General features: G+C 39.8%; 2 protein-coding genes across 4 annotated transcripts in view; one reads left to right on the forward strand and one right to left on the reverse strand.

Moving 5' to 3' along the window:
* The window catches only part of LOC117525712 (CREB-binding protein-like), a 125,493-nt gene extending 115,518 nt beyond the window's left edge, over positions 1-9,975 (reverse strand). The window contains exons 1-2 of the mRNA XM_034187640.1: positions 9,893-9,975; positions 3,832-3,970 (exon numbers count right to left, since the gene is read on the reverse strand). Of these exons, the coding sequence (XP_034043531.1) occupies positions 3,832-3,970; positions 9,893-9,907 (154 nt within the window). The 5' untranslated portion in view covers positions 9,908-9,975. The remainder of the gene's footprint in view (positions 1-3,831; positions 3,971-9,892) is intronic.
* An 11,412-nt stretch (positions 9,976-21,387) lies between these two features.
* slx4 (SLX4 structure-specific endonuclease subunit homolog (S. cerevisiae)) overlaps positions 21,388-24,554 on the forward strand; it is a 65,906-nt gene continuing 62,739 nt past the window's right edge. For 2 of the 3 annotated variants that reach the window (XM_034187432.1, XM_034187433.1), the window contains exons 1-2: positions 21,388-21,704; positions 21,813-22,334. In XM_034187432.1, coding sequence (XP_034043323.1) covers positions 21,899-22,334 — 436 coding nt within the window. In that variant the 5' untranslated portion in view covers positions 21,388-21,704; positions 21,813-21,898. The remainder of the gene's footprint in view (positions 21,705-21,812; positions 22,335-24,554) is intronic. The other variant, XM_034187434.1, reaches the window with a different exon arrangement.

The following is a 24,554-nucleotide window of genomic DNA, read 5'->3' on the forward strand; positions in this document are numbered from 1 at the left end:
ATTGAACATCTCTGGAGAGATCTGAAAATGGCTGTGCACCGACGCTCCCCATCAAACCTGATGGAGCTTGAGAGATGCTGCAAAGAGGAATGGACAAAACTGCCCAAAGATAGGTGCGCCAAGCTTGTGGCATCATATACAGAAGACCTGAGGCTGTAAATGCTGCCAAATGTGCATCAACAAAGTACTGAGCAAAAAGTGTGAATGCTTATGTACTTGTGATTTCTTAGTTTTTTATTTGTAATAAATATGCAAAAATTTTGAAACTTTTTTCATGTTGTCATTATGGGGTGTTGAGAGTGTAATTTTTAGGGAAAAAATTAATTTGCTCCATTTTGGAATAAGGCTGTAACATAAAATCTGGAAAAAGTGAAGCACTGAATACTTTCTGGGTGCACTGTCGGTTTTTATTTATTTATTTTTTTTAACTGTGTTTCTCTTCACATTGCAACTGGTAAGGAAGGCATCAAACTGAGGAAAACAGCTACAAATCACAATTTGCACACACGCTCTTCTACATCTCTTTTTCTTGAGAAAACCACTGACTGCTTAAAACAAAGTGGCATGTGGAGATGCATGGTCTGTCAAAAAGCAACATACTTCATTTCACAGCTTGAACAGACCATTTATCTGTTAACACTCATGTACCTTCTGCAATACTGCAAAGTACTCTTAGGGGGAATATCTGAGAAACACTGTTTTAGATTATATTGTTCAATGTTGTACGGTAGGTGGCGGTAATGCACCTTTCTCTGGTTTGCCGGTCGGTGGAAGCAGCAACATGGTTTCATTTATAAACAGACTAATTTTGGATAATTTATCAACATTAACAGCAACTCTGTCACCTTTACAAAGTGAAAATATCGCACTTTGAAATTAATGCGCTAATTTTGAAGGTTTGAGCTTTAAATTGACACAAGCGCCAAAAGGCATTATGGGAAATCAGTCTCTTCTCATCACCCCCCCACCCCTTTCAAAACACATAGAACACTGCCAACTACTGGATAGGAGTGTAAATAGCAGCCAACATGTGATCGGTGATCAACATGCCGAGTCACACTTCACAAACTGAATTTTCAGTTTTTTTTTTTTTGTTTTGTTTTTTACAAATGGTAAAAATGACAAATTTACAAATAAACATCTATTTGTAAAAAAAACAGCACACAAGTTACTAATTGGAAATTTGTGTTTGTGGATCACAAACACATAGAAGCGTGTTCACAATGCTGGAAATCAAAACCAAATACCTTCAAGTTTCAGAAACAGACAAAACTCATTTTTCAAAGAGGTTATTGGCCTTATTGTTTTGCCGCAGAGGAAAGATGAAAATGCGAGAAGTGTGTTTTGGTCCCAATATGGATATTCCGGATGATTTTCTCATGGACAGTACAACAATGAACAGCAGCTAAAGCAGCCAGCTTGATGAGGACGCACTGGCTAAATTGGAGAGCAGCACGCGCCAGCTAGCCGACATGACAAAAGTAAAGTGAGGCAACTTTTTATATATGCGTTGCGTGTTGTGTTTCTCAGTAAAAAGTGATAATAATGCAAATAACATGCTGTTGTCATGCGGTATGCATTTTCAGAGGCCCAATGTTCACGTCCAGTTGCCCAAAATGACAGATATTCACCCGAGTTAGACAAGGGCAAATATCTGTCATTGCGGGCGACTGGTCGTGAACGTCGGGCCTCTGAAAATGCATACCGCCCTCCAAAAGCATGTTATTGTATTATTATTTGTATGGAAAAGGTATCATTTGTATGTATAATTTTTGCATAGTCACAGTGTTCACAACAGATACTGTATTTGTGCATTTTCACAAACTGCATTTACTTTTGCATGATGACAGATCTATTAAGGCTCATTGATTTTGTTCTTTTTATGATATTGGAGATAATTTTTCTTCATTCATTGCCAATTTACATAGATGAAGTGACATTTTTTACTCAGATCACAATTTGTGAAGATTTATTATTCACACATATTCAACTTTGGGATATTGAAGATTTCAGAGATGAAATCATCATTTTGGTCCCAGTGTCCATCTGTCACATGTACAGTCAGGAGCTCAGTCTAATATTATTAGTCATTATAAGTAACCTGTCTTTTAAAGATGAAACTGGTCAAGTACTGATGACATGTTTATGCTTCAGTGAATTTAGGGCCCCTCAGATTAATTATTTGCAATATATCACTTTAGAATGAAGCAGCAATGCAAGTGCAGAAGCACCAAGTGCAGTTCAATGAGTGCATGCTAAGTGCAATCAGTGTCACAGGGTGCAAGTTGTAAACATGTTTATTTTGATCGGTGGCTTCAGAATCCTCATTTGGACTGGAAATCTTGAACTGTTAAGATATAGCCCTACCCTATAAAGTTTTCTGAAGGTGAGTCACCATGAGTTTCCTGGTTTTCCGTCAATTCACATTCTTTCAAAAGCTGTTTGTCAAATTCAACTTTTGTTAAGTAAAAAATGCATGTGTCATTTATTCTAGGGTGTGGTGAGGTTGGTTTTAGGATGATTCCTTTTTATGCACATCCTGCTATGATTTCCCTTTAAATTCACACCCCACTCTGATAAATCAAGATGGCTACTACATGCATGGTGGCCATATTGATTTTATTTTCTGCCTTATAAATCTTGAAAATGCCCGGTCCTTTTGTTTCATTTTCTCAGGGTACTAAAAGTATGTTACGGTGGTAAGGATGTTTCATATAGATTTGTGGCATGCTCCAATAATCAAGATGCCCCCATGGCAGCCATCTTGATTTTGGTTTCCACTAAATAACTCGTTAATATCTTGTCAGTTTGTTTTCATTTCAAGGTATGTTTGGGTGCTTAAAGGGACACTTTGCTCATCAATGTTAACCCCTAAAATAACAGATTATATATTGAAACAGTGACATTTTAAATAAAAACAAGATTTGCAATAGATTAGCTTGATTTTTATGATTTTTTTTTTTTTAAACTGACCACCCTTCCATGTGCTACATGTATGAAGTCACAAGTGCTGATTCTGCACAGCCTGGTGTACATACATGTATAGATACTGCAGTAAAACACCTGAAAATCTTACACTTAAATTATAATGTGACATCAGAAAGTAGCAAATTATATTTCTTGCTCTTATTTATGAATATTAGTTAAATCATTAGCCTGTTTTTGAGATTTTGTAAGACGTTTTACTGATATCTCTATATCAACAGTGTGTTAAGAGCACTTGTGATGTCATAGCACAGGCAACTGGAGGAAACACACCAACATCAGACATGTTTTTGCATCCTGCCGGTGAAAAATTTCTATGTCTTCTCACCACCAGTGATGCATGTCCAGGTGTTCTTTCAGCTTGGGAGAAAAGAAAAGTCTGAGGGCATAAGCGCTGGACTGTAAGACGATCGTGGTAAAGCTCCAAATTTGAGCCACTCCAATACATTCTGATTTTGGTGACTTGTGCGTGAATGAACATTGTCATGCTGAAGAACTGCGTCTTTTCCAGGATGAACCTGCTTCAAGCTTGCAAAATGTCCACATATCGGTCAGAGTTGACAGCATTGCAATGTTCAAAAAGACTTCCATGAAGACTACACCAATGCATAGCCATGGTGATTCTATTCATGCATGAAACTACAGGCAAAACCATTTTGTGTCATGATAACCAGTAAGTAAAGGATTATTCTTGTACCAGTTTCACATCGATATCTTGCTTCTGATTCAACTAATCAACTGAAAGGCGGAAACTTTCAGTTGATCCTTGTACAGAGACATATACTTAGATATTTCCTGCTCATCAATAAAGGAAAGAACATTATTCACTCCTAGGTTCAGGCTTACTTTTCCTGAATGGCTGAAATGGGGATGAGAATGTTGCACAGCTAGCTGCTCCCTCTTCTTCGTCAGGTTCAATCGTCATTTCCTCCTCCACCACCATTGGCTCCTGACCAACCATCATTAAAGCAGAACCGTCCTCAGTCTGCAAACAAGCATACAGTCATCTTATTACAAATGTCTGTTGTGCGTGTTTAGACATTCTTTACATCCATCAACTGACACCCCAATAAACTGAGCATTATCAATCTACTGTAAAATGTAACATGTTGTCTAAGAGACTGACAAAATGCAGGGCCAATATTGACATTGGTATGAAAAATTTCAACCTTTCAGCTTTGTATCCAGCCATAAATTTATTTCCTAGACATATGCTTTGACCATTTTCTTTGCTGATAAAATGTTGCATTTTTTTGGGGCACCCAATATATATATTGCAATATAAACTTAAGTGATTCTGAATGGGTTATATAGTCCCTTAGCAAAGATAAATTAATAAAAACACACACACACACACCAACAAAAAACAGATATTATGTAATTTTGGGAACATTCATTGTGCAGATCTCAAAACTTAAAATTAAAACTAAACTCAACGAACACAAGCACTATTCAAGATCTCTCTGACTTGTGTTGGACATGTAATTTTCGACACTGAATGAACTCACACTTTGTCATTTTTGAGTCTGTCCAACTGGAGGCAGTGATGGTACTAGTTTTGTCTGCCTTTGGTGGCATTTTGTCCAGAAAGTCCTCAGAGAAAACCCCACGTGGGCTGGTGATACTGACTGACTTAGGTTGTGTGGTTCCACCAATGGAACCAGAGGAGCCTCTTCAGCCACAGACTGCTCCTTCCCAAGTGCAGGACCAATAGACTGAAAAACTCTTTTGTCCCTCATGCCATCAGACTGTACAACTTCTCATTCAGGGGCAGGAGGAGTAACAGCAAGACAGAGGTCGAGAATGACAGGAACAATAGTAGCCAGTAAACCAGTATTGATCAGTATGTCTGGTATTTATATTGCTAACTTTTTCTTCTTTTTTTATTATTCTCACTTTTGATACTCTGTGTGCGTCTTACCCTCTGTGCTGCTATACAATGCTGCTGGAACCTGAATTTCCCTGAGGGAATCTTCCCAAGGGTTCAATAAAGTTCTGTCTAATCTAATCTATAATCATTGGTAAAGGGGAAGGTGTGGTACTTCTTTCTTTACTTCCCCAAGTTTGATCTGAATAAGGAAATTACTTTTTGCTGTGGCTTTCTGCAAATATGTCGCAACAATTATGAGTGTTTATGCAGTGTTTATAAAATAGTTAGCTGACATTTTTCAAGGGTGGTAATAAATTATACAAAGTTTCTAGAATGAACTGGAATGTGTGAGTCCAGAATGTTTTGAGATGTTTTTAATGTTAATTTCCTATTATTCCTATTCCTTATAAATTGTTTAAGTTCTTGTTATCATATACACACTATTTAGGACTGAAACGATTAGTCGAGTAACTTGAATAATTCAAGTACAAAAAATATTTGAGAAAAATTCTGTACCTCGAAGCTTTGTTTAACGTTGTAGTACATATGCCAGGCCTGTGTGTGGCGCTGTAACATCTCCAGACTAGACCATGCCATAAACCATGTAAAGGCTAATCCAAAAGCTTCCGCTTTCCAACAAGACACACAGAGTAAAATAAAGCCTTTTAAGAGAAAGAGGATCCACACTGATCAACTCAAATAGACTGACTGCACATTTAAAGCGAAGCTGTGTGTTTGTCTATTTTTAAAAACACACGGTCTGGTCGACATGGAGAGTGACTCACCTGGCTGACAAACAGTCTCTGGAAGAAGTCCACTCTTTCTTGTATTTTGCTCAGACATGCAGTGAGTGTTTCACTTTTTAATTTTCGCTTTTTTGAGCAATGCACAATGCTTCACTAACACTGTAACTTAAATAAAATAATAATAGTAATAATAAAAATTGACTGCGAGGCTTGCATGTTCAACCTCCAGCTAAAACGCATCTGGTAAATTGCAGAGAAAGGGGGATTAAAAAATGTAATGCAGGAACCCAGTCCACCAAAAAAAACAAAAACTCAAAAATGGTAAAATTTTACAAGTTGGGGAAAAAGAAACAAAACAACATAAACCACATCCCATCGCCATTTCAACAAAATATCAACACTGGCACAGCAACATTGTGTAATTGCTTAGGGAGAGCACTGGACTACTGATGTTGTTTAAAAATGTAAAAGTACTTTTTATCCGATTACTCGATTAATTGCCAAAATAATCGGTAGAATACTGGATTACTAAAATAATCTATAGCTGCAGCCCTAATTATCATCAGTATTACTATTATTTTTTATTTAACCAGGTTAGTCCCATTGAGATTGAGATCTCTTTTGCAAGGGAGACCTGGACAATTGTAAACTTTCCAATTCACCTAAGCTGCATGTCTTTAAATGTGGGAGGAAACCGGAGCACTCAGAGGAAACACACACAAACACGTGGAGAACATGCAAATATGCACGCTGTGAGGCAACAGTGCTAACCACTGCTTATTACTTCTATTTTGTCATTTAATTTTTAAATGGACCACAATGGAAATAAGTTTTCACTTTCTTGTGCATCCATGTATTTTTAACGTATTCATGATTATATTATGGACATACATTGAACTTACTAAATAAAAACACATGCATGCTTTTAATATATAGATGATTTACTGCCCCCTCCTGGATTGGCGTGAGTCCAGAATGTAAAAATTAACGTCCACTGTTCACTGTTGTTCGCTAATATCTGTAGTTTCTCTAAAAATATTACTCCAATGTTCCGTTTTGGGGGCATTCATCCTTGACCCAAAATAAGTAGCCTAACAAACAGCAAATGTCAGATCTCCACAGTCTGTCCATGGTCAAAATTGCACGCATGCACGTTTTTATTTTTACACATCGACAAACAGAGATGGTTGCAGAAGACATCAAATGCACAATCTTTCTCACTCATGGTACTGGCAAAATGACATTGAACTAAACTGACTAAACCAATTTAACAACAAAAACACAATAACACCAACAACACCTCTAAACTACCAGGAACCACAATAACATATAAAACCCCACAACCTTGAACTCCTTTTGTACAGTGCCGCTAGGATTGGGTATCGGGAACTGGTTCTTTTCGAGAACCGTTAAGAAATGATTCAGTCCACTGACATCAATAGCCTTTTTGCTTAACAATTCCCTTTAGGGCTGCAACTAACGATTATTTTAGTAATCGATGAATTGGTCAATTATTCTTTTGATTAATTGATTAATCGTTTTTTTTCTTACATTTGAGTTTTGCCATTATTTAAGTGAGTTATTATTAAAAGGCCTTTATCATACACACACACACACACACATATATACACACACACACACATATATATACACACACATATACACACACACATATATATACACACACACACACATATACACACACACATATATACACACACACACACACACACACACATACACACACACACACACACACATATACACACACACACACACATATACACACACACACACACACTATACACACACACACACAACATATACACACACACACACACATATACACACACACACACACACATATACACACACACACACACATATACACACACACACACACCATATATACACACACACACACATATACACACACACACACAACATATACACACACACACAAAACATATACACACACACACACACACACATATGTTAACTTTGTATTCTAAAACTACGGTTAGAGGTAATTCCGACTCCTTATCGGTCCACACGAACGAGGTTGGTGCCATGTTTTTAGTTTTTGTGTAAGTGACGACAAGAGAATACGGCTCCTGACTGGCTAGAATTTTAATCAGTACCGCCACCCAAAGGTTTGGCAGACTAATTACAACACATTTATATGGTTCGATGTGGATGGATTTTTTTTTTTTTTAAACGACGTAGTGTGGATGAAGTTTTTTCCCCAAACTGAAAGGGTAAGATATTCGGTTTTACAAATACCTGACAACGTGTGTACATGGCCTTATGTCTGTGAAAGGCACTATATAAATAAATTTACTTACTTATTTACTAATATTGAGTGCACGTTTTACAACATCATAAAAGTTTTAAAACATGCAATTGCAATGACACTTCCAGGGCTCCGTAAAAATGCCTGTTTTTACAAATAAAAATGGAATATTTTAAAAAAGCACATTTATCTTTAAACCAACACACGTCACATTAACGTGTTGGTTTACATAATGGATTACTGAACCAATCACTGTTTAGCACTTTTACCCAGAATGCTTTGCGGTCTGTGTTTGTTACAAAACCTCAGAATTAGTGCCTTATTCAACATTAAAAGATATATGTTATATTTTAACTTTGTATGACTTTATTTTTCAAGACCTCCGCCTGACCGGAGTGTTGAAATTGATAGGGAGCTGGCCTTATGGCTGTTCTTGGTGTGCCTCTGTGGTGGGAGCGCTGTTGTAAACAAGAGCTTCCAGCAGGGGCAGAATGTTGAAGGAAAAATGATTATGATTAGTAAAGAGTTGATTTCGTGGGTGCTCTCAGGATTTGTCTGTGCTGCTTCCTGCAGGGGGCAGCATGGTCAAACATCCTTGCTTATTCTTTAGGTCTTTTAACGCTTTTGATGCTTTCAAAAGCGATCGTGTTAAAAATCAATTTCAGCTCTTTAGTAACTGCAAATGTCCCATAGACTACACCGGAATTTATCGCTTATCGATTATCTGTAACTTCCGATACATTTTTGGGTGGTTTATCGGTTTATCTTTATCAAAGATAACTTTTCAGTTATCTTATTATCTGTTATCGAAGTTAATTTTTTGGTTATCTGTGCACACCACTGGTTTTAAATGACAATTAACAGGACGTTAAAGTGCAAGCTTCACTTTCCCCCCAAACGACATGAACAGGAAGCGATCGTAGCTCACAGCAACTCCCACTGAAAATAATGGAGAAACGACCTGAGTTTCTGGCATTTTTACATAAAACAAACGCAATAACAACGTCTAAAAACCCAGTTAATATATCCAGGTGAGTTTTAGGCACAATATACAAAGAGTTTAACATTGTGATGTTAATGCTTTTGTCCGTGTGTAGCGGTTTAAGTGCAGCCTGATCAGAGTGTTTCAGTGCAGTTATCAAAGTTAATGACAGTGCGCTTTGTTTTGTTTGGACCCAGAAGTTGAAAAATCACATGATGCATTACATCACACTTAACAACCAGATTACGAACAGTCCGGATGCCCCCTGGACACTAACAACCGGATTACGAACAGTCCGGGTGCCCCCTGGGCGCCTCGCTGGAGAGGTGTTCCGGACACGTCCCATTGGGAGGAGGCCCTGGGGAAGACCCAGGACATGCTGGAGGGACTACATCTCTCGGCTGGCTTGGGAACGCCTTGGGGTTCCCCCGGAGGAGCTGGGGGAGGTGTGTGTGGATCGGGAGGTCTGGGCAGCTTTGCTTGAGCTGCTGCCCCCGTGACCCGACTCCAGATAAAGCGGCAGAAAATGGATGGATGGATATAAATTTCTGCCTAACGTGTGGGCCCCGCCCAGCGCATGACGTCATCGGTATTCCTTCTATACATTCTATTTATAAAGCACTTTACACCGTGCAAAAAGACACTTTACAGAACACAGAAAATAACAAAGAACAAAAGAACTTTAATATGGAAAGATTAAAAAAAATCAAATCTTCACTGTGTCCTGTGATAGAATCATAACGATGACCGGTCCAAGATGGCGGTTTACTCTCAGTTAACACCTTCGCTTCCGATGTGAAATTGACTAAAAATTAATATTATAGACTACACCAACAACACATTAAGTCAGTCTCACTAACAGCTAAACATCAGAGGCAAACGTTGCACGCTGCATTAATAAGCTAATGCTCGCTGGCCATCACGAAACAAACCCGCATCGCGAGCACCATAAAAATAATACAAATAGTACTCATTTCTGGTCTGCTATTTGGAGAAACATTAAGAGAAATACTTACAGTGTGTGTAGCCATCGTGAAGCCTCAAACAAACCAACCAACCAACTCGTCGTTGTTGTTTGCTGCTTCTTCGTCTGTTTCTGTTGAGTTGAATGAGGCAAACCAGTGAAAGGTGCATTACCGCCACCTACCGTATAACATCGAAAAATAGGAAGGTGCTGTCGTAACAGCTTGCACGTTGGACTGGGACGCCAGCGACTCGGGTTCGCTTCCCGATCGCAGCCACGCTCCCGACATCGGTGCTGGGAGAGCAGGGGGAGAAACACGTGCCGTGGGCCCGTCTGGGAACAACTTTCGTGCTTTCATTGGTTAGCCACGTTAAACATGATCCTCTTTCTTTCTTTCAATATCTAAAACTGTTTCATAACAAGAAATAACACAATGTACTCAATGGGGTGTTCAAGCTGTGAAATGAAGTATGTAGTTTTTTGACAGTGCATCTCCTTATCCCACTTTGTTTAAGGAATCAGGTGTTTACTCAAGAAAGTAGAGATGTAGAAGAGAGCAGATGGTGATTTGTAGATGTTTTCCTCAGTTTGATGCCTTCCTCACCAGCGGCAATGTGGAAAGAAACAGTAGTGCATCCAGAAAGTATTGCAGCGCTTCACTTTTTACACATTTTATGTTATGTTACAGCCTTATTCCAGAATGGAGCAAATTCATTATTTCCCCAAAAATTAAACTCACGACACTCCAAAATGACAACATAACAAAAGTTTTTTGTTTTTTTTTTATTTTTGCATATTTATTAAAAAAAAAAAAAAAGAAGCTCCATCAGTTTGAATGAGGAGCATCAGTGCACAGCCATTTTCAGATCGCTCTAGGGATGTTCAGTCAGATTCAGGTCTGGGCTCTGGCTGGGCCACTCAGAGACATTCACAGAGTTGTCCTGAAGCCACTCTTTTGATATCTTGGCTGTGTGCTTAGGGTCATTGTCCTACTGAAAGAACCATCGCCCCAGTTTGAAGTCAAGAGAGCTCCGGAGCAGGTTTTCATCCAGGACGTCTCTGCACATTGCTGCATTCATCTTTCCTTCAATCCTGACTAGTCTCCCAGTTCCTGCTGCTTAAAAACAATCCCACAACATGATGCTGCCACCACCATGCTTCACTGTACGTATGGTGCCTGATTTCCTGCAAACATGATGCCTGGCATTCACACCAAAGAGTATAATCTTTGTCGCATCAGACCAGAGAATTTTGCTTCTCACGGTCTGAGAGTCCTTCCGGTGCAAAATGGTTGTTCTTCCGGGAAGGTTCTCCTCACTCCACAGAGGAATGCTGGAGCTCTGACAGTAACCATCGGGTTCTTGGTCATCTCCCTGACTAAGGCCCTTCTCTCCTGATCATTCAGTTTAAACAGGTGGCCAACTTTAGGAAGAGTCCTGGTGGATCCAAACATCTTCCATTTATGGATGATAGAGGCCACTGTGCTCCTTGAGACCTTCAAAATAGCAGAAATGATTCTCTACCCTTCAACAGCTTTGTGCCTCGAGACAATCTTGTCTCAGAGGTCTAAAGACAATTCCTTTGACTTCATGCTTGCTTTGTGCTCTGACATGCACTGTCAACTGTGAGTCCTTATTTGTGTAGACAGTGAAGCATGATGGTGCAAGCATCATGATATGGGCATGTTTCTCTTACTATGGTGTTGGGCCTATATATCACATACCAGGTACCATGGATCAGTTTGGATATGTCAAAATACTTGAAGAGGTCATGTTGCCTTATGCTGAAGAGGACATGCCCTTGAAATGAGTGTTTCAACAAGATAATGACCCAAGCACACTAGTAAACGAGCAACATCTTGGTTCCAAACCAACAAAATTAATGCCACACAGATGTGAAGAAATCATGAAAAACAGTGGTTATACAACTAAATACTAGTTTAGTGATTCACAGAATTGCTAAAAAAGCAGTTTGAACATAACAGTTTTGAGTTTGTAGCGTCAACAGCAGATGCTACTATTATTGTGAACACCCCCTTTTCTACTTTTTTTATCATGAATGCTTGGTCTTGTTGGATTTGTGAGAATCTACTGAATCTACTGGTACCTTGTTTCCCATGTAACAATAAGAAATATACTCAAAACCTGGATTAATCTTTTTAGTCACATCGTTCTACTATTATTCTGAACACTACTGTGTGTGTATGTATATATATACACACACACACACACATATATATATATATATATATATATATATATATATATATAGCAACTGTTGATTTTATTATTTCTTGGTAATTTTATGTTAAGTTTTAGGCTTGAAGAAAACTATCCCAAATTGGGGCAGTTCAAAGACACACACAGAACACCAAGACTGTGTGGTGTTTTTGTGTGTGTGTTTGTAGTTAGGCTTCAAAATTATGATTTACTATAATTTACTCATTGTACAGGTTGAAAAATATCGCTATTCAAAATCTGAGTTAAAAACGATCTAAATCGGAACACTGTGTCATGTTTGGGTCTGTGGGGTTTATTGAATGTTGTTTAGTCTTCCTCTTTTTGGGTATGCTGTTAGTTTTTGCACTAAGGTTTGGTGGAGGGATCTCTCTTGTCTTATGTTGCGTGTCTGGTGTTGGGCGTGTCCCTCCTGTCCTACCTAACTGCTTGCCACGCCTAGTTCTGGAACTTGGCTTCCAGTACCTGGTCGACTGGGAGTGGTATGGCCCCAAGAAGCGGTCATGGATTCCTTCCCACTTCATCATCGACCCCCTCTCATCCGGGATTTCCACACTGCTCATCCTGCTGCTCCTGGGCCATCTGGAGTCAGCCATTGGGGTGGGTACTGTCAGGATTTGGATTTTTGCTTTATGTTCTGCCTGTCTTGCTTTGCTTAGTTATTTGGTTTTGTTGAATGTTAATTCTTTCGCTGGTCTTTTTCCTGCTTTAGTTTCCCTATTTCTCTTGTCTTTCTCTTGTTGTTTGGTGGTGGGCGTTTCCCTTTGTCTGACCACTCCCTTGTTCTGGTGCATTCCACACACATCTGTTTCTAATCTGCAGCTCATCACCTGGGTGTATTTAAGGTTCACTGTTTAGTCCAGTCCCTCACCAGATTGATGCACCTTGTGCCTTCTCTTCACCTCTGTTCTTTGTGTTTCCTCGTCCTGCTAGCCTCCTCGTGTGTATGACCACCTGCCTGTTTACTTGACCACACCGCCACGTTTGGTGGGAGAATGCAATGCATCAGTTGACTGCTTTTACAATAATTCCGACGACTGGTAAGGACTGGTAGCTTTGATTCTAATTCCTGACTGTAGCAGTAACTGTACTGGTCCATTGTATGAGTCATTAGTCTTTCAAATGCTTCACTACTGCCGTTATCCAGGGAATGCTGGGCCTTCAGGTGGACCTGTCTCTTAATGTTTCTGTTCTGTACTAATCTCTTTTCTCATCCAAGTATTCTACCTCCCGGATGTGAGAAGGAGGATGCATGCCAAGTGCATCGGTGCTTGGCAGGTAGTGCAGCTCCTGGCACGGATAAGTCCATTTTGCTGCTGGCCTCCCATCCCTCCTGGCCCTGTTGAATGAAGACCACTCACGGTCAGCTCTACATTTACTGATCTCACTACACTCTAATGCTGCGTTCACACCGGATGACACGCGAGGCCACACAGCTTCCACCACCAACGGAGCTGAAGAACACCGGAGCCGCCAAGCCCTGCGCCCCAGGTGGCCGCTGTCTTCAGCAGTCAGACCCGGTACTGCTGGCAGAGAACAGAGAAATTACCTGAATGGTAGCTGATTTCTCGGCGGGGAGGTGGAGTTGCAGTCTGGCCTTTATGGTGGTGGTGAGTAGTGGATGAGTGACAGCTGGTACGGATGATGAGTGACAGCTGTCACTCCTTGTCGCTCCGACGCCCTCTCGTGCTTGAAGCCCGCACTTCAAGCAGGGCGCCATCTTGTGGTGGTGGGCCAGCAGTACCTCCTCTTCAGCGGCCCACACAACACAGGATTGCTAAAAAAGCAGTTTGAACATAACAGTTTTGAGTTTGTAGTGTCAACAGCAGATGCTACTATTATTGTGAACACCCCCTTTTCTACTTTTTTTTAGTAATAGCCCAATTTCATAGCCTTAAGAGTGTGCATATCATGAATGCTTGGTCTTGTTGGATCTGTGAGAATCTACTGAATCTACTGGTACCTTGTTTCCCATGTAACAATAAGAAATATACTCAAAACCTGGATTAATCTTTTTAGTCACATAGCACTACTATTATTCTGAACACTACTGTATGCATATGTATATATATATATATATATATATATATATATATATATAGAGAGAGAGAGAGAGAGAGAGAGAGCAACTGTTGATTTTATTATTTCTTGGTAATTTTATGTTAAGTTTTAGGACTGAAGAAAACCATCCCAAATTGGGGCAGTTCAAAGACACACACAAAACACCAAGACTGTGTGGCGTTTTTGTACACATCAAACACAGATCAAAGACAATCTGGAGTTACCTGTAAGTGCTGTGACAGTTAGAAGACGCCTGTGTGAAGCTAATTTATTTGCAAGAATCCCCCGCAAAGTCCCTCTGTTAAATAAAAGACATGTGCAGAAGAGGTTACAATTTGCCAAAAAACACATCAACTGGCCTAAAGAGAAATGGAGGAATATTTTGTGGACTGATGAGAGTAAAACTATTCTTTTTGGGTCCAAGTGCCGCAGACCGTTTGTGAGACAACCCCCAAACTCTGAATTCAAGCCACAGTTCACAGTGAAGCATGGTGGTGCAAGCATCATCATATGGGCATGTTTCTCCAACTATGGTGTTGGGCCTATACATCGCATACCAGGTATCATGGATCAGTTTGTATATGTCAAAATACTTGAAGAGGTCATGTTGCCTTATGCTGAAGAGGCCATGCCCTTGAAATGGGTGTTTCAACAAGACAATGACCCCAAGCACACTAGTAAACGAGCAAAATCTTGGTTCCAAACCAAGAAAATTAATGCCTCGCAGATGTGAAGAAATAATGAAAAACTGTGGTTATACCACTAAATACTAGTTTAGTGATTCACAGGATTGCTAAAAAAGCAGTTTGAACATAATAGTTTTGAGTTTGTAGCGTCAAAATTGACGAACTCACTGACTGAATGCCACACTACTATTATTGTGAACACCCCCTTTTCTACTTTTTTTTTTTTTTTTTTTTTTTTTTTACTAATAGCCCAATTTCATAGCCTTAAGAGTGTGCATATCATGAATGCTTGGTCTTGTTGGATTTGTGAGAATCTACTGAATCTAGTGGGTACCTTGTTTCCCATGTAACAATAAGAAATGTACTCAAAACCTGGATTAATCTTTTTAGTCACATAGCACTACTATTATTCTGAACACTACTGTATGTAGACAGGTGTGTGCCTTTCCAAATCATGTCCAATCAAATGAATTTACCCCAGCTGGACTCCAATTAAGTTGTAGAAATATCTTAAAGATGATCAGTGGAAATAAGATGCACCTGACCTCAATTTTCAAGTTCATGGCAAAGGCTGTGAATACTTATGTACATGTGATTTCTTAGTTTTGTTTTGTTTTTAATACATTTGCAAAAATGTATTTAAAAAATGTGGAAAAGTGAAGCACTGTGAATACTTTCTGGATGCACCATACGAGTATAATGAATTTCTCTAATGGAGCAGGCACTGTTAAAATGTCAGTGTTTGATTCCCAGAAACATGCTGCACATGCAATCCATGGACTTTTCAGCAGTTGTTTTACTTCTGAGAACTTTGCCTCATCTGCTTCTTCTGGTTATTCACTTGATGTATAACAGTATTTCGGCAAATCTCTTGCAGATCATTGCCACAATAACCTTCTGTCTGCTCCGCAATCACCTTCAGATTTATGGTTTTGCTGACCTACAGTACACATGAAAGATCAGGACACAACATGACACACTTACATGGACTAGTCTTTTCATTTTGTGTTCTGCTTATGTAAAAACTGTACGCAAGTTTACAAATTATATTTGACAAATCATGCAAAGTGAAAAAAAAGAGACAAATATCACATTTTTTCCTGCTAAGATCAATCGCAGGGCTTCTTGTCTTTGTCTTATATTCTGGAAAAAGACAGGTTTTTGTTATATGAAAGAAAAAAAATTGGATATCATGTGAAAAATACAATGTATGATTCATGGAAATAAAAACTGAACAATCAGAAACTATCTTGGCAGAATTTAAAAACTGTAACTACGTAGTTTGATGCTCAATTTTGTGGTTTTCTTTGCTCTTCAACTACAAAATGAATTAACTTGTAAATTGTTCTCATGGACATTAACCTGATCCACCTTTGACAACATTTTAAAGGATTCCATACCCCTGACAGACAGGACCATTTTTTGATTTGCCTTTGGTGATATGGTACTAATGGCCAAGGGGACATCTGGCTGGATGGCTACTTTTATCAGCTCAGGACCACTGATGTGTCTTGTGGATGGTCACCAGTCAATACCAAGGGTGAATTTGTGTGGTGGTGTATGTGGCATTGTGTAGCACAAGCACATTTTTCCAGACCTGACCGAAGCACCAAATATGCACATGCATGCATTTCCAACGTGATAATGGACTAACTTGGACTTGCTGGATTGTGCTGGATCATGTCCAGAGAAGCATTACACATGGACAAAATGTTGATGCTGACTTTCCCCAAAGTGCAAGGTGAACACCATTTGGTTAGCATAAAGTCATTCCAACGGCCCCCAAGAATCTTTTGAAGAGGCATTGTGATAGACAGGCTTGGCAGATGGACAACAGTAAAAACATCCACGTTGACAGAGTGATTTGGTCTTATCATGTAAATATTTAACTGGTCCAGATGGGTCACTCCAATGTGCTCTGGGTTCACGGCAGTATATTTTGGAGTCTTCATGCAGGTGACAAGTCTTATGGGCAACAGGAAAACCATGGTGAGCAATAAATACTGTAACGGCATAAACAAGTCTTATCTTTGTTTTATTGTAATAGAAACATGTAAGTCAAGTGGCTTCAGCATGTCAGTGCGATGCCTGCTTAGCAACCCCTCAGGGACTTTAGGTTTAGTCTGATCCTCTGCACAGAGGTTATTCTAAACTGGAAAGTAGGGGTGCTGCACCCTTATACTTTCTGTGTGCACCATCTTAACAAATGCAGATTTAGTTGTTGATATCATCAATATGCTGTTGTTGCTCTGTACAGCAGCATTCACACTGCGCAGCATGGTGGCTTAGTGCTTAGCACTGTTGCCTCGCAGCAAGAAGGTCATGAGATTTATTCCCACGTGGGGCCTTTTTGTGTGGGTTCTCTCCAGGTGCTCTGCCTTCCTCCTACATCTGAAGACATAAGTAAATGTCTCTACAATTTTGACTCTTTTACCACATACACATAAAGCTCTGATGGGCAAGTCTAGGAAGTCATTAAAAGTGTGGATCTTAGTCTTAATCCAGGACAATTTCAAACCCAGACATGTCGATTCCTCACTCAGCTTCTCAAGTGCTGCAGTCAGCGTATCCATTCATTGTGCAAAGATCACAGGAAATAAATCTTTCCTCACTAGCAAAAGCACCGAAGTCACTGGTTTCCACAACCCTACCCAGCACCCCGTCCATGCATGCACTGAACAGCGTAAGAGCCACAACACATCCTTGATGAACACCAGTTTTCCCTGAGGAAATTCAGAGTTCCATACAGCATTCACAATTTGCAAAAAACAACATAGTCAGGCATGTGTTCTGCCGCAAAAACAAAAACATCCATCCATCCATTTTCTTCCGCTTTATCCGGAATCGGGTCGCGGGGGCAGCAGCTCAAGCAAAGCCGCCCAGACCTCCCAATCCACACACACCTCCCCCAGCTCCTCCGGGGGACCCCAAGGCGTTCCCAAGCCAGCCGAGAGATGTAATCGTCTTCCCCGGGGCCTCCTCCCAATGGGACGTGCCCGGAACACCTCTCCAGCGAGGCGTCCAGGGGGCATCCGGAAAAGATGCCTGAGCCACCTCAACTGACTCCTTTAGACGTGGAGGAGCAGCGGCTCGACTCCGAGCTCCTCCTGAGTGACTGAGCACAACAAAACAAAAACAAACAAAACAAAAAAAAATTTCATCCACCAGAGACCTGATGTCGCAGAAGTTACATTGGTGTTTTAATTTGGTGTTTTAATTTACTGCTTGGTTTGTAACGCTGCTATTCATTTGGTGACCACCATGTTAGCATCAGCAATCCCTGAATGAAATGCATCATGATGCCTTTGACCATTCTCTATTAGTGGCCCCAGTTGACTAACACATAATAGTAATTCATGCATAAAAATACAGCAGCAACATGTACACAGAGAGCTGTAGGACAGTATACTATGTATGCAATTTCACTATATTGGAAATAAAAAATATAGAAGTGCTAAAAAATGCTTTCACGACTGATGCTGCTGGGGCCAGTGATGTTGGAACTTGGAGTCCTTGAGACTCGTAAGAGTTGAGTTGTTGGAAATTACTTTCAACCTAACCAGAACAAATGGAATGCACCTTTAAATACCATCTCACTTGTTAAAATAAAGTTCCTCTTTGGATGCACCATGGTGACATTAAGTTTGTTCTTTAATCATTGTCACACATCTTATTCGAAACTCTGGGGTAGCCAAACGTGGTTTACACATTTGTAGGATTTGCCTAAGTCATAGAGCAGAGCGAAGCTCGCTCTTTGGTAGATGGAGGCGCAAACCGGAAATGGCACAAAAATTCAGCCCCTGTAGAGAAAAGGCCACAAACTGGCGGACAACATTGTCGTAAAAAGCCGTAAAAATCCACAAACCGACGGTAGACGAACATAGACATTATAAAGAGGAGTAGACGCTACGTTGGTTGCTGAGGCGCAAGAACACATTCTCACTAGCGCCACTAGCTCAGCTTATGGCAAGCTAAAAGTGGTCGGTCCAATGACAGCGGCACTCTGAGTAGGCACCCTGCTCAGAGTGCTTTTAGCTTGTCATAAGCTAAGCTAGTGGCGCTCGTGAGAGTGTGCTGAGCAGGGTGAGGCAAGAAATGCGGCTGCCATCTTGGACAAACATAGACATTATAAAGTGGAGTAGACCATTGATCGGTCATATATAGAGATCCACCCTGCTCAGAGTGCTACTCTCATTGGACCGACATCTCTGCTATTTTAGCATTGTGGGATAACTTGCCCACAGATTGAGCTCACCGGACTACTTTTGCGAAACTGCTCAGCGTGCCGCTCTGGTTGGAGCAACAACACAGAATGTGTCTCTTTGTCCAAGATAGATCTCTTTCAGTGCAGCTTCTTGTTCTGACTTTAACACGAAGTTAACACCCAAGTCTTTCATCGCCAACTGTAAATGGTAATCAAAACATTCCAATCGTATCTTTCTGAACTCTTCCACATCAGACTGCATTGTGCCAATGTTTACAATGCCAATGTTTCTTAAATATTTATTATGGCCACTCTTAAAACTTCAGTTATCGTTATCATTTTATTACTGGTAAATTTTAGAATTGATTTAGATGAGATATACTCATTATCTCACAGGAATATATCACAATTATCTGGGAACTACTTTTTGCACAGGAATTCATCAAGCACTTCGGCCGTGGGCACGTACTAACACAGAATCCCCAGAAACTCTGGAAAGTTGTTCAGCCATAACGAGAGCATCCACTTTTAGCTTGTTTTAAGCTAAGCTATGGCGCTAGAGGTGGGCGGATCCATCATAATATCGATAATATCGATACCAACGCTGGTATTGATATTGAACGATCCTCATGTAAAAAGATTGATACTCAAGCTTTTTTTCTCTCCCGCACGCACTGACTGTTGCGCATGCAGATTCATCAAAGTCTACTCTCTGTCTGTAAGAGCAGCGCTGCACTGTGTCACACAACACGGAGTACCACCTTGTATTGTGGTTTGTTAGCCCTCCTTCGGGAGATTTTGTTTTAAGTTGTGTTGAGTGATTTTTTTTTAACAAAATGATTGTGATAATAAAGTATTTTGTTGTCATGTACAATGTTTGGCAAAATTCTATCCTAGGTCTTTTGGATCTATGAAGCTTAAATATGAAAAAGCATCGATATCGATATCAGCGATACTGGGCCTGTATTTACATGGTATTGGATCAATACCAAAATTCCCGTTATCGCCCACCTCTAATTGGCGCTCGTGAGAGTGTAATCAGTGTTGCCAGATATGAAATATGAAACTATCGTACCAAAACCTCACAATTATCGTATTTTGGGAGAAATTATCGTACACAAACAAAATGCATACAACGTAGCTATTTTAGCGTTTTTTTTTTATTTCCAAAGAATCTGATGTCACATTTTTAAACAGTAATTCACAATATCCCTATAGTAATGGGGAAACTATGGCACAAAAAGAACGCAAATGCACTACCAGACTAGAAAGATTTTTTTTTCTGTGAAGGGACACAAACGTGTTAATTACCAGACTAGAAAGAGTCGAATTCAACCTCGAGGTCGCTGTCGTCATCCGATGCCATGGCCACTTGTGCAGATTTTGTTGAACACAGAAAAAATGTTGACACCTCCATAAGGAACTTGAACTTTTTTTTTATTTTTCTTGTATATCTCTTTGCTCTTGCGTTTTGTTCGTTTGTTATTGCATTTGTTGAAATAAAGTTTCGAAAAAAAAAAGATGTTGGTTGGGGAATCTTCCTGTCACGACAGAGACTGGAAGGGAACTCATTACTTTGTATGGAGAGGGGGCGGGCTTTCAAATGACTGTCCCGGGCCGCGCAAAGCCAGCAACAGTGTGGTGTGTCTTTGATGCCGCCTGAGTGCAACGCCTGCAAAATGATTCTTGGGTGTCAGAGAGAGATGCGTGTTTGGGCAACCAACTGAAATTATCGTACATTTTGGATTTTTTCCCATTATTGATCGTACATCGTACAGAGGGCAAAACTATCGTAGAAATACGATAATTATCGTACATCTGGCAACACTGAGTGTGTTAGAGATCAGTGGAGTAGACGCCGCATTGGTTGCTGAGGCGCAAGTAATGCGGCTGCCATCTTTGAGCGGTCATCGTATTGATTCTATCACAAGGCACAGTGAAGGTTTGATTTTTATAATCTTATTTATTTTTTTAATCTTTCTAACATAATGGCTGAAAGGTTTTAGCCATGCTCATGTTCCACTGAAGCATTTACTCAAAAAAAAAGTCTGAAGGACCTAAATGACATGGTGAGATGCCGAAGAGCTTCGCTTTCCCAAGATGGCGGATAAAAATATTATGGGCAGGAGTTGGGTATTTGCTCTAGTGTTTTTCATCTCTATGGGCTGGCTCTTAAGTGTTCAAAATGTGTGGAAACATGCAAATTATAAATATGAAATGTTAAATTTATGTCAGTGACAGTAATAAAAGCAAGGAAAGGAAATTTTTAAATTTGATTGATTCTTGGGTCCAGCTGGAATACAGTCGCGTGACAGCGAAGGCACGCTCCCATTCGCTCATTGTCCTGTGAGCGGAAGACCACAATGACGCGGTTTCGTGTGACTGCTTTTGAAATAAAAATAATTGTTTTTTAAAATTATTTTATTGGTATATCCATATGATTTAAGATAAACAATTTTCTATTGCGACAGATGTAACTAAGCAGCAATTACATTTTTGAGACCGGTTGGGTATTAAGTTCAAAAGGATAAGTGCTAGCTGTGTAGCTAACTGACGCCAAAGAAAAATTTCAAACCTGATATTTGACAATATTTTGCTCCTGGTTAAAGAAAGTTTGGTAGCTGGTGGGCTGAAGGACAGCAAAGCGAAGTTTATTGGTTTTTGTTAACCATCATTGTAAGTGTACTGTTTGAGCTATTCAACCATTTGAAAGTCATTAAATTCAAACCTTTCATTGTATCCTTTTATTGTCTGACCTTAATCTCAAATATGTTTTTGTTGCAGGTAACCTGTTAACGACTGGGATATGCCCAACGCAACACATATGTTGTATATTTATTCAGATTTGATTTGGGGAAAAGCACAGCATTATGGATGACTCGGACCAAGATTTTGTAGATGTCTGCTCAAAGCCTCTTAAACGAGCTCGTAAGAAAGCAGATGACTGCAAGCTGCCAAGGACAGGCGAACATCAAATTTCCATGCAGACAAAGACTGGAGGCCAGATGAGGAGAAACAATGACCAGGATGGTGGACCTCTTTCCATGTGTGCTGCAGTTGTTGGTGAAACTTGTGCTGGGCTTGGAACAGAAAAATCTATTACTACAGGTATTGGGACTAATTCAGCAGATGTTATGTCGTCCATTTCTACTCATTCTATGACTGAAACAGCTTTGGGTGCTAAAGAGAAAGTACTCCAAAGGATGCAACAATTCAACAGGACCATTTTGCAGAAGATTGTACACAAGGAGCCGGTAACACGACCTGAGAATGACTGTATTCCTCCAGTAAGTCAGCAAATACAAGGTGAGATCACTTATTTCCAGTATGCTTCTTTTGCATAACAAAATTTTACATAATCATTAAATGTTACAAAATTTTACATTATCGTGGGAGGACATGGTGGACTCCAGTGGATTGAGACATTCAAGGATATCATAAGAATCAGAACTGTCATCTGAATGATGATCCCAATTGTTTTTCCGCTTTTTGGGTCCATGGTTGTTACTGCCTGACTGTTGGGAGTTGGCTAATGGGCGATTCTATGGTAACGGAATTACAATCGGAGCACATTTTTAATGGGGAGCTAAAATATGGCCAGATTTTCCTGTCGTCATAATTCCGTTACCATAGAATCACCCTAATGTAAACACTGGACTTTATGACTAAATAGATGCTCAGCTACATATTTTCTGTCTCGCATGTTTGACAGTTCTTTGTTACTTTTTTGTCAGATTATTGGTACTACAACCCCTGGCAAAAAATTATGGAATCACCGACCTCTGGGGATGTTCATTCAGTTGTTTAATTTTGTAGAGAAGAAGCAGATCACAGACATGACACAAAACTAAAGTCATTTCAAATGGCAACTTTCTGGCTTTAAGAAGCACTGTAAGAAATCAGGAAAAAAAAATTGTGGCAGTCAGTAACGGTTACTTTTTTAGACCAAGCAGAGGGAAAAAAATATGGAATCACTCAATTCTGAGGAATAAATTCTGGAATCACCCTGTAAATTTTCATCCCCAAAACTAACACCTGCATCAAATCAGATCTGCTCGTTAGTCTGCATCTAAAAAGGAGTGATCACACCTTGGAGAGCTGTTGCACCAAGTGGACTGACATGAATCATGGCTCCAACACGAGAGATGTCAATTGAAACAAAGGAGAGGATTATCAAACTCTTAAAAGAGGGTAAATCATCACGCAATGTTGCAAAAGATGTTGGTTGTTCACAGTCAGCTATGTCTAAACTCTGGACCAAATACAAACAACATGGGAAGGTTGTTAAAGGCAAACATACTGGTAGACCAAGGAAGACATCAAAGCGTCAAGACAGAAAACTTAAAGCAGTATGTCTCAAAAATCAAAAATGCACAACAAAACAAATGAAGAACGAATGGGAGGAAACCGGAGTCAACATCTGTGACTGAACTGTAAGAAACTGCCTAAAGGAAATGGGATTTACATACAGAAAAGCTAAACGAAAGCCATCATTAACACCTAAACAGAAAAAAACAAGGTTTCAATGGGCTAAGGAAAAGCAATCGTGGACTGTGGATGACTGGATGAAAGTCATATTCAGTGATGAATCTTGAATCTGCATTGGGCAAGGTGATGATGCTGGAACTTTTGTTTGGTGCCATTCCAATGAGATTTATAAAGATGACTCCCTGAAGAGAACATGTACATTTCCACAGTCATTGATGATATGGGGCTGCATGTCAGGTAAAGGCACTGGGGAGATGGCTGTCATTACATCATCAATAAATGCACAAGTTTACGTTGATATTTTGGACATTTTTCTTATCCCATCAATTGAAAGGATGTTTGGGGATGATGAAATCATTTTTCAAGATGATAATGCATCTTGCCATAGAGCAAAAACTGTGAAAACATTCCTTGCAAAAAGACACATAGGGTCAATGTCATGGCCTGCAAATAGTCCGGATCTTAATCCAATTGAAAATCTTTGGTGGAAGTTGAAGAAAATGGTCCATGACAAGGCTCCAACCTGCAAAGCTGATCTGGCAACAGCAATCAGAGAAAGTTGGAGCCAGATTGATGGAGAGTACTGTTTGTCATTCATTAAGTCCATGCCTCAGAGACTGCAAGCTGTTATAAAAGCTAGAGGTGGTGCAACAAAATACTAGTGATGTGTTGGAGCATTCTTTTGTTTTTCATGATTCCATAATTTTTTCCTCAGAATTGAGTGATTAGATATTTTTTTCCCTCTGCTTGGTCTAAAAAAGTAACCGTTACTGACTGCCACAATTTTTTTTCCTGATTTCTTATAGTGTTTCTTAAAGCCAGAAAGTTGCCATTTGAAATTACTTTAGTTTTGTGTCATGTCTGTGATCTGCTTTTTTTCTACAAAATTAAACAACTGAATGAACATCCTCCAAGGCCGGTGATTCCATAATTTTTGCCAGGGGTTGTATAGCCAGAACCCCTGTCACTCTGGTCTGCTTGAGGTTTCTTCCTACAATCTAAAAACACCTGAGTGAGTTTTTCCTTGCCAGTGTTATC

The sequence above is a fragment of the Thalassophryne amazonica genome, chromosome 15 (assembly GCF_902500255.1).
Source record: "Thalassophryne amazonica chromosome 15, fThaAma1.1, whole genome shotgun sequence".
In the NCBI taxonomy this organism is placed as follows: Eukaryota; Metazoa; Chordata; class Actinopteri; order Batrachoidiformes; family Batrachoididae; genus Thalassophryne; species Thalassophryne amazonica.